This window comes from Hemitrygon akajei, chromosome 9, assembly GCF_048418815.1.
Source record: "Hemitrygon akajei chromosome 9, sHemAka1.3, whole genome shotgun sequence".
NCBI lineage: Eukaryota > Metazoa > Chordata > Chondrichthyes > Myliobatiformes > Dasyatidae > Hemitrygon > Hemitrygon akajei.
In genome coordinates this window covers 16,210,888-16,222,288 of record NC_133132.1, presented here as the reverse complement: position 1 = coordinate 16,222,288, position 11,401 = coordinate 16,210,888, and the positions used below count along the sequence as shown (strand labels likewise).

Genomic DNA, 11,401 nt, shown 5'->3' with positions numbered 1-11,401 from the left:
GGAATTGAAGACAGGATAAGAGAAAGGCGGGGAGTGAGGAGTGGGGGGCGTGGGGAGGTAAATGAATATAAACAAGGATTAAGTGAAGCCAGGTGAGCGCGTGGGGAGCCCATGTTTGACGTCAGTCTCGTGGGGTTCGCCAGTGTGACGTCACGTTTGTGGGAGCTCTTGCATTTGTAACACCTCAAAGGACGTTTCTTATGATTTCAGTGGGACAAACAAATAAAAAACACTGGTTTCATCACTGAATCTTATGTTGTGTGATGTAGAGACCCTGCTATGTGCCCGGCTGTGCCGGTTGTTGGTAGAATGGGCAGTGTGGTGTTTACCTCGAGTGGGATGATAGAACCACAGATCTTTTGGGGGAGGACTCTCTAGAGGAGAACTGATTTGGGCTGGATTCTGTCAGTGCACTTTCTTGATGTTTTGTAGCTTGATAAACTACGGTTTTAATCATATCAACCAGAATTGCCTGGGGGTCAACAGAAGACCTCTAGTCTCTAGAGTCTTTGTGTCCTGGTCTCATCAGTGACACTGATACTAGAGACTGACTTTCAGAGGATCATTTAAACAGCAATGCTGAGTTGAATCAGGTTTTGTTGGCCATCAAGGTTTGCACATGCAATCGCCTCTACTTGATGTGGAGGTCAAGCGTGTTACAGTGAAAGAGGCAGAAGGGCGAACGCAGCGCGTTGAACCACCGGCCTCCAATCACTGGTGGCGCTGCCGGGTCCTCCGACGACGTGTCGAGGTTGTGACCCTGAAGTCTGGTTGCAATGTTGGTACCTCCGAGCACTGGTGGCGCTCTAGGGAACTCCAACGGCTCGCGTGGTGCAGAAAGGGATGGTGACGCGCAGGCGCATTGCGGACCCTTGTTCTCCCGTTCCGGCGGCGGTGAGAAAGGGGGTACGTTTGGGTTTTTGCTAATCGGGGGCCGGTTGCAGCGGGAAAGGGCTCGGACTAAGTTCTGCCGGACGGCTGGAGGCTTCGGGCAGCCTGGTTTTACGTTTTTTTTTATCCGAGCCTGGCCCGTGGGATTAGTTACACACTGGAGGAACTCAGTAGGCCAGGCAGCATCAACGGAACAGAGTACAAACCACATTTCGGACGGAACCATTCGGCAGGACTGGAGAAAAATAACTGACCAGTGGATTTAAAAGGTGAGGTGAGGGGAAAGAGAAACACAAGGTGATAGGGGAAACTTGAAAGGGGAAGGGACGAAGTAAAGAGCTGGGATTTGTGAAAGAGGCAGACAGCCATGGAAGAAATAAACGGGAAAGGAGCACCGGGGGAGGCGATGGGCGGTCAGGGTGAGAGGCGGAAAAGGGGATGGGAAATTGTGAAGGACAGGAGGGTGTGGGAGGCATTGCTGGACGTTAGAGAAATCAATGTTCCTGCCATCAGTTTGGAGGCTACCCAAATGGAATATGAGTTGCTGTTCCTCCAGCCTAAGTATGACGTCATCACAGCAGTGGATGAGGCCAAAACTGGACATATGGGAATGGGAAGTGGAATTAAAATTGGTGGCCACTGGGATTTCCTGCTTATTCTTGCAGATGGCACATAGGTGCTCGGCAAAACGGTCTTTCAATTCACGTTGGCTCTCAACGATATACGGGAGACCACACCAGGAGCACCGGGCACAGTAGATGACCCCAATAGACTCAAGGGTGAAGGGTCGCCTCACCTGGAGGGACAGTTTAGGGCCCTGAATGGTAGTGAGGGAGGAAGTGTAGGGGCAGATGTAGCACTTGTTCATCTTGCAAGGGTAAGTGTCTGGAGGGAGATCAGTGGGGAGGGACAAATGGATGAGGGAGTTGAGTAGGGAGAGATCCCTGTGGAAAGTGGGGCATGGTGTGAAAGATGTATTTGATGTTTGGGTCCCGTTGGAGGTGGAAGAAGTTCCTGAGATTTCTGTGCTGCACACGGAGGCTGGTGGAGGGGTAGGTGAGGACAGGGGAACCCCTATCCCTGTTAGGGTGGTGGAAGGATGGGTGAAACGGAAGTGAAGCCCCTTTCTCTGAAACAGGGCAGCTTCTTCATTCTAGAATGACAAGCCTCATCCTGAGAGCAGATGCGGCGGAGACAGAGGAATTGAGAGAAAGGGATGGCATCTTTTCAAGAAACAGGGTGGGCAGAGGTATAGTCTGCGTAGCTGTGAGAGTCCATGGGTTTGTAAAAGGCATCGGTGAATAGCTGTCTCCGGAGGTAGAGACAGTGAGATTGAGAAATGGGAGCGAGGTGTCGGAAATGGACCAGATAAATTTGAGGGCCAGGTGGAAGTTGGTCTGTAAATGTTGACTGTACTGTTTTTCATAGATATTGCCTGGCCTGCTGAGTTCCTCCAGCATTTTGTGAGTGTTGCTCAGATTGCCAGCATCTGCAGGTTTTCTCTTGTTTGTGGGATCAGGCGGATGACTTTCCTCAAGCTGGGAACAGGTTTGGGGTGAAGGGGATCTGTCTGTGAGCAGGAAGAAGTTATGGATGGATGTGTGGCTGTGGTAAGTGTGGGAGGGGTGTAGGGGTAGTGGGGGGATCACTGCTTGACCCGGGGTGGATGGGTCCCGGGTCAAATTAAGTTGTACCTAGGGAGGTTCTGGTCCATTGGATCCTTTCAGGAAGCAACAATTCTATCTTTATATGAATTACTGTCTAATCTTGCTGTTATCATTGTGTTGGTACAACAGAGCCCCAGAGTCGAGGAGCAGCCGTCACCATCGTGGGCTGTGTGCAGATTGGGGATGGTGGGGGGGAGTCAGTGACCCCTGCATCACAGAAGGACACGGGTTTGTACAGAGTCTTGTGAGATATGAATGTCCTTACAGTGGATTCAGATCTGCTGACAGAGAAAAGAGGCTTATTGAGGAGGAGAGTGAGCCAGGAGGATACCCGGAGGTGAGCAGGTCAGACACGGTAACAGGAGAGCAACAGTCATGTGGTTTCCAGTTATCATGATGGTAGGAAGCGAGAGTAATGGTGGGAGGCTGTTTATTGGACTGTTTATTCCCCAGGTTACACCCATTGCTACTTGTCATCCATGTCAGTAATTTGATTGAGAATGTACAGGGTATGGTTAGTAAGTTTCCAGCAGCTTCAAACAGTTACTTTTTTTGAAAGGTAGTAAGTACAATCTATCCCCTCTGTTTTTCTCTCCTCACTGTCTCCTCCCCACACCGCCGTCTCTATCCTCCCGCACCTTCCCCTCGTCCCACCCACCTTCACTCTCCACCCCATCTTCTCCCTCACACGCTAGTGGCCATAGCTTAAAGGTGAAATATTTTACAGCAACCTTGGGAGCAACTGCTGAAAATGTGAAACGAGCTGCCATCAGAAGTGGTGGGTGTGGGTTCAAACGGGGCAGAGCTTTGCTGATAATGACTGAACCCTCAGTATTGCACGTTGGAAGGACGAACCAAGGTAGAACATACAAGGTAAATGGTAGGGCACTAAGGAGTGCAGTAGAACAGAGGGATCTGGGAATACAGATACATAATTCCCTGAAAGTGGCGTCACAGGTAGATAGGGTAATAAAGAGAGCTTTTGGCACATTGCCCTTTATAATTCAAAGTATTGATTATAAGAGTTGGAATGTAATGGTGAGGTTGTATAAGACATTGGTGAGTCTGAATTTGGAGTATTGTGTGCAGTTTTGGTCACCTAATTACAGGAAGGATATTAATAAGGTTGAAAGAATGAGGGGAGATTTGACAGAGGTATATAAAATTATGACGAGTATAGATAGAGAGAATGCAAGCAGGCTTTTTCCACTAAGTGTAGGGGAGAAAAAAAACAGAGGGCATGGGTTAAGAGTGAAGGGGGACAAGTCTAAAGAGAACATTAGAGCGAGGAGTGTGACAGGGTGTGTGCCCGCCCTGCCCTTGTAAGTAGAGAGCGCCTGCCTCCTTGTAGGTAGGTTGGATCTATCGGCTGATGAAAGTTTGGTTCGAGGGATGACTTTCAGTAGATCGCAGTGAGGTTTAGAGGTGGCGCCCATCTGTCCGCGCTCCAGGCCAGCAACGGCACTTATCGCCGGTCGCGTGAAGCAGCCGGTTACCCGAGGCCAACCAGTGATCCCTGGCGCGAGGGTATCGCTGCGTTTCATCGACTGGTGACCTCACATAAGTAATGACCGCACGTGCATAATGACCTTACGTGCATTCAAGTTGAACAGTGGGCATCACAGGGAATGAGGAGAGGTGCAGCTGACTCACATTGTCCATATCACCAAATCATATTGTTTCCTCGCGAGCTGGTAGCACATGCTTTGCGCCCCTGTACCAGTCCACGGTTCGGTGGTTGGGGACCACTGTTGTAGACCTCTGTCAGGTCCCCTCTCATTCTTCTACGCTCCAAAGAGAAAAGTCCCAGCTCTGCTAACCTTGCTTCATATGACTTGTTCTCCAATCCGGGCAACACCCTTGTAAATCTCCTCTGCACCCTCTCCATAGCTTCCACATCCTTCCTGTAATGAGGAGACCAGAATTGAACACAATACTCTAAGTGAGGTCTCACCAGAGATTTGTAGAGTTGCAACATGATCCCCCTGCTCTTCAACTCAATCCTCCTATTAATGAAGCCTAGCATCACTACCCTTTCAGCCTGTGCAGCAACCTTGAGGGATGTATGGATTTGAACCCCAAGTTCCCTCTGTTCATCCGCACTGTTAAGTAACCGACCATTAACCCTGTACTCAGACTTCTGGCTTGTCCTTCCAAAATGCATCACCTCACACTTATCCGTATTGAACTCCATCGTCACTTTTCTGCCCAACTCTGCATCCTGTCTATATCCTCTTGTAATCTTCAACAACCTGCTGCTCCAAACACAACTCCTTCAATCTTCGTGTCATCTGCAAACTTACTCATCCATCCTTCCGCGTCTTCATCCAGGTCATTTATAAAAAATCACAAATAGCAGGGGTTCCAGGACAGATCCCTGCGGCACTCCACTAGTCACTGACCTCCAGGCAGAGTACGTTGCTTCCACAACTACTCTCTGCTTTCTTCCTTTAAGACATTATTTTATCCAAACAGCCAAGGTTCCACTGATCCCATGTCTCATGACTTTCTGGATGAGTCTCTCGTGAGGGACCTTGTCAAGTGCCTTGCTAAAGTCCATGTAGACAAGATCCACTGCCCTACCCTCATCAATTTCTTTTCTTACCTCTTCAAAAAACTCAGTTAGGCTCGTCAGGCAAGATCTTCCCTTCACAAAACCATGTTGACTATCCTTGAGTAGACTGTACTTCTCCAAATGCTCGTAGAATTTTAAGAATCCTTTCCAATATTTTGCAGACCACTGACATAAGTCTCACTGGTCTATAGTTCCCAGGTTTCTCTCTATTACCTTTTTTAAACAAGGGAACTACATTTACCATTCCCCAATCCTCCGGCACCTCCCCTGCAGCCAAAGAGGATTCAAAGGTCATAGCTACTACTCCAGTGATCTCTTCTGTCACTTCCCACAGCAGCCTGGGGATATCACGTCTGGCCCTGGGGATTTATCCAATCTTGATGTTTCTAAGGAGATCCAACACTTCTTTCTTAATCTCCACATTGTCCAGCACACAGGCCTGTTCTGTTTCAACCTCACCCTGATCAAGATCATTTTCACTTCTGAATATTGAAGCAAAGTGTTCATTTAAGACCTCGCCAACCTCCTCCGCCTCCGGGCACATGTTGCCCTCTTTACCCTTTAGCGGTCCCACCTTCATTCTTGTCATCCGTCTGTTCTTCACATATGCATTGAACACCTTGGGGTTCTCCTTAATCCTACATGCCAAGGCCTTCTCATGCCCCCTTCGAGCTCTCCTAAGTCCTTTCTTAAGCTCCTTCCTGGCTACCTTATATTCCTCATGAGCCCCTCCTGCTTCCTGCTTCTTCTATCTAACATATGCTTCCTTCTTCCTTTTGAAGAGTTGCCTCACATGTTTCGTCAGCCACGGTTCCCTTTTCCTACCATTTTTTCCTTGCCTCAGTGGAACAAAATTATCCTGAACCCAGCTCAAGTGGTCCCTAAACTTCCCCCAGATTACTTCTGTGCTTTCCCCTTTGAACATCTGTTTCCAATTTACTCGCACTAGTTCCTGCCTCATCCCTTCATACTTAGCCCTTCCCCAGTTAAGCACTTTCCCATTTTGTCTGTTTTTATCCTTTTACATAGCTATGCTGAAGCTAAGGGAGTTGTGGTCACTGTCACCAAAATGCTCCCCCACCAAGAGGTCTGTCACCTGACCAGGTTCATTACCCAGAACTAGATCCAGTATAGCCTCTCCTCTCTTCGGCTGGTCAACATACTGTGTCAGGAATCCTTCTTAAAAACACCTGACAAATTCACCCCATCCATCCCCCTTGCAGTCAATATGAGGGACGTTGAAATCACCCATAACTACAACCCTGTATTTCCTGCTCCATTCTAAAATCTGCCTGCTTATCTGCTCCTCGGTGTCCCGAGGGCTATTTGGGGGCCTATAAACTACTCCCAGCACAGTGATTGATCCCTTCCTATTTCTGACTTCCACCCAGACCGACTCAGTTGACACTCCCTCTGCAGCGTCCTCCCTTTCTATAGACGTAATATTATCCCTGACCAGTAATGCTACTCCCCCCCACCTTTTCTACCTCCCATCATTTTCCTTTTAAAACACCTAATCCCTGGTACCTGCATCAGCCAATCCTGCCCTTCCTCCAGCCAAGATTCAGTAATGACCACAACATCGTAGTTCCACGTACTGATCCATATAACCATACAACAACTACAGCACGGAAACAGGCCATCTCGGCCCTTCTAGTCCGTGCCGAACGCTTACTCTCACCTAGTCCCACCGACCTGCATTCAGCCCATAACCTTCCATTCCTTTCCTGTCCATATACCTATCCAATTTTTTTTAAGTGACAAAATCGAACCTGCCTCTACCACTTCTACTGGAAGCTTGTACCACACAGCTAACACTCTCTCAGTAAAGAAGTTCCCCTTCATGTTACCCCTAAACGCTTGCTCCCTCTCAACTCGTCCTCTTGTTTGAATCTCCCCTACTCTCAATGGAAAAAGCCTATCCACGTCAACTCTATCTATCCCCCTCATAATTTTAAATACCTCTATCGGGTCCCCCCTCAACCTTCTACGCTCCAAAGAATAAAGACCTAACCTGTTCAACCTTTCCCTGTAACTTAGGTGCTGAAACCCAGATAACATTCTAGTAAATATCGTCTGTACTCTCTCTATTTTATTGACATCTTTCCTATAATTTGGTGACCAGAACTGTACACAATACTCCAAATTTGGCCTTACCAATACCCTGTACAATTTTAACATTACATCCCAACTCCTATACTCAATGCACTGATTTACAAAGACCAGCATACCAAAAGCTTTCTTCACCACCCTATCCACATGAGATTCCCCCTTCAGGGAACTATGCACCATTATTCCTAGATCTCTCTGTTCTACTGCATTCTTCAATGCCCTACCATTTACCATGTATGTCCTATTTGGATTATTCCTACCAAAATTTAGCACCTCACACTTATTAGCATTAAACTCCATCTGCCATCTGCTTGCATTTACCCTATCTATACCCTCATAATTGTGTATACTTCTAACAAATCCTCAAAGCAATGTATAATTTCCTTGTTTATGTTTAGAGCCACTTCTCGGTGTATAAGATGATGAGGGGCATTGATCGTTTGGATAGCCAGAGGTTTTTTCCCAGGGTTGAAATGGCTAACACGAGGGGGCATACTTTTAAGGTGCTTGGAAATAGATACCGAGGGGATGTCAGGGGTAAGTTTTTTTTTACACAGAGAGTGGTGAGTGTGTGGAATGCACTGCTGGCTATTTGTGTGAGAGTGTTTCAGTTACTGTGGGGCCAGGAACCCATGCAGCTCAGTGGGAACAGGGAATAATACCAATGGAGAGAGTCAAACTGAGCCAGGTCACAGATTGGAGATGGCAGAAATGCCCCATTCTTATAGAGACAGGAAGAGCAGCAGAGAGTTTGATGGTCATTCCAGATACCAGCACTGTGCCCAGTTAGAAGATGATTTCTCTCTCCAACTTGGGTTGAACTTCACTGTAACAGTGTGATGCCAGATCACACCTTGACAACTTAAGTGATCGCATCTGAAATGTTGTCCGACACCCATTGATGGATTTTGTAAATCTTTTTACAGGTTAAAAATGACAAGGAATTTGTCTACAGGAATCTCGAACACAACACACCAGTTTTGCTGTCTCTGTCCAGATATTTAAGAAGTGGAGCAAGGGATTCACTCCATCATCCTTCCTGCTAATGGATTCACTTGGTCATCTCAACTGAAGGTACATCAGCAAGTTCACACTGGGACAAGGCCATTCATCTGTTCTGTGTGTGAGAAGGGTTTCAGTTGATCTTCCCACCTGTGGACACACCAGTCAGTTCACACTGGACAGAGGCTGGTCATCTGCTGAATTTGTGGGAAAGGATTCAGTCGGTCATCTGACCAAATGGCTCACCAGCAAGTTCACACCGGGGAGCGGCTGTTCACCTGCTCGGACTGTGGGAAGGGATTCACTTTTTCATCTAAACTGAAGATACATCAGCAAGTTCACACTGGGGAGAGGCCATTCACCTGCTCAGACTGTGGGAAGGGATTCACTTGGTCAGCTGACTTAATGGCTCACCAGCGAGTTCACACCGGGGAGCGGCCGTTCACCTGCTCAGACTGTGGGAAGGGATTCACTTGCTCATCTAAACTGAAGGTACATCAGCGAGTCCACACTGGAGAGAGGCCGTTCACCTGCTCAGAGTGTGGGAAGTCCTTTATTCGGTCATCTGACCTGATGGTACACCAGAGAGTTCACACCGGGGAGCGGCCGTACACCTGCTCAGTCTGTGGGAAGGGATTCATTAGTTCATCTCACCTGAAGGTACATCAGCGAGTTCACACTGGGGAGAGGCCATTCACCTGCTCAGACTGTGGGAAGGGATTCACTTTGTCATCTGATTTACTGAGACACCAGTCAGTTCACACCGGAGAGAGGCCATTCATCTGCTCAGTCTGTGGGAAGGGATTCACTCGGTCATCTTATCTAATGGTACACCAGCGAATTCACACTGGAGATTGGCCGTTCTCCTGCTCGGACTGTGGGAAGGGATTCACTTGGTCATCTCAACTGAAGGTACATCAGCGAATTCACACTGGGGAGAGGCCGTTCACTTGCTCAGACTGTGGGAAGGGATTCACTCTGTCATCTCATCTGAAGGAACACCAGCGAGTTCACACTGGAGAGAGGCCGTTCACCTGCTCAGTCTGTGGGAAGGGATTCACTTCGTCAACTCCACTGAAGGTACATCAGCGAGTTCACACCGGTGAGAGGCCATTCATCTGCGCAGACTGTGGAAAGGGATTCACCTTGTCATCTGATTTACTGAGACACCAGTCAGTTCACACTGGAGAGAGGCCATTCAACTGCTCAGACTGTGGGAAGGGATTCACTTCGTCATCTAACCTGAAGGTACACCAGCGAGTTCACACTGGAGAGAGGCATTCACCTGCTTAGACTGTGGGAAGGGATTCATTTTATCATCTCAACTGAAGGTACATCAGCGAGTTCACACTGGGGAGAGGCCATTCACCTGCTCTGTGTGTGGGCAGGGATTCACTCGGTCAGCCCACCTACAGAAACACAAGCGAGTTCACACTGGGTAGTGGCCGATCACCTGCTCAGACTTTGATCAGAGATTCTCTCAGCCAAATCAATCAAATGTGCATCAGCGAGTGGGGAGAGGCCGTTCACCTGCTGTGAATGTGGGAGGTGATTCACTCAGTAATCTAACCTTATCTAACTCTCACTTCAGCTAACAGCTTAATTTAGGGCCCCAGACCGGCTAAACTTAAATCTCATTTGGGTGGGTGCTGCGTGATGTGTCCCCTGTTACAAATCAGTACCCCAAAGAAACAGTACACAATATGTGATTAACTGATTGAGATTTGTAATTTTTACTTTGACTATAGGGTTTGTAAAGAAAACAAAAAAAAGGGCACACTCTATCCGCTCACCTTTTCTCATCTCTCCCCAGCAAAAGACCGCGAAAATATCTCTTCCAGACTCGCAAAAAAGAACATTTCTGTCATTCCCGCACTCCAAAACCCTGCTATCTCTCGTCATAATCTAAACATTGCTGCTACAGAGAAACCATTACCTCAGCAGTGAAACATTGCAGAGAGGCCGTTACATTAGCAGTGAAACCTTACAGCATGTTACACTTGTGACACACTACCGGGTTCACACTGGGGAGAAAGTTTCAATAAGCTGCATCCTGGATATTTGTCCGTCACCGTTGCTGAATGCAATTTCGAGAGTGACTGTCGGTGCTGAACTCTGCAATTATTGCTGCTGCTCACCACACCCAGTTCTGCACCCTGGTCACTGGGCATGGGAGGAGTTTCTTCTGCTGCACATTCACCTTTAATGGGACTGGAGTTTAATATTCTGGATCTGAGACAAATAAAGCAGTTGTATTTTAAACTCTGTCTCCAGTACTTAGTGAATTTATAACACACCTAGTGTACAGTAGAGAGTCAACTCAGGCCGGTTGGACCCTGCCAGTAATTCAGTTCCACAACAGTCCTTTTAAATCCTCCTCTGTTGTTCCCCTCTCGCTCTCCCTGTGGTGATGAGTTCACTCTGTGGGTGAAGAGGTTTCCCTTGAATTTTCTGCAGACTGAAGTCGAGCTGACTGCAGTTCTGTCTGAGATGTTCTTCACCCCTCAAATCTCTGGGCTGAGGAAGAGTAACACTGGGAGTTAACCTCCTTATTCAGTGCTCATTTCCACATTATGGGTCATTTTCCCTGCTTCTAAAGGGTTGTTAGAAAACACCCCGTCCTCTAAAGAGTGAAGGCAGAATGGGAAACCATCAGTTGGATGTTCAACGGAGCAGGGTCAGAAACCAGAGGCGGGTCCGCACAGGGCAGAGTTTGGGGCTCTGGATGATGGTCGGGGTAAGAACGGATGATGAGGAGAAGGGAATCAGCAGCGAGGTGTGGCAAAGAATGACAGAGTAGCAACATTTGGAAGCTGATTAACAGAGACAATCTTTCACTTGTTTGACAGATGACACAAACAAAACCTGTGGTGAGGTGCTCCACTGGTCGAGGAACATGTGTGTGTTGGGAATGGTTTTATCTATTGAGGGAGTTGTTCCTGCTTCTTCATCCTGTAATATTATTTCCAGATGTTTATTTTAGATTATCCTATCTATAATAATATATTGATTATCATATAAATTGTGAAATTCTGCCCCTAACTGGATCAGGCTTGAATTTCTGGTGCCTTAATGAAGTTACGGTGGTTATTCATGAGTTTGTATTTTAAAGCAAGATTTTAGTGAATGATATTTGCCACTCGATTGTGTTTTG

The 11,401-nt window shown here is 47.5% G+C and overlaps 1 protein-coding gene across 2 annotated transcripts; it reads left to right on the top strand.

Moving 5' to 3' along the window:
* The first annotated feature begins 877 nt into the window (after positions 1–877).
* LOC140732885 (uncharacterized) lies at positions 878–10,509 on the top strand. Of its 2 annotated transcripts, XM_073055544.1 has the most exons (3): positions 878–1,160; positions 2,688–2,895; positions 8,172–10,509. In XM_073055544.1, the coding sequence occupies exon 3, from the start codon at positions 8,485–8,487 to the stop codon at positions 9,538–9,540; it is 1,056 nt and encodes a 351-aa protein (XP_072911645.1). In that variant the 5' UTR covers positions 878–1,160; positions 2,688–2,895; positions 8,172–8,484; the 3' UTR covers positions 9,541–10,509. The 2 variants fall into 2 exon arrangements, with proteins under 2 accessions (XP_072911645.1, XP_072911644.1); XM_073055543.1 differs by lacking the exon at positions 2,688–2,895.
* The last annotated feature ends 892 nt before the right edge of the window (positions 10,510–11,401 follow it).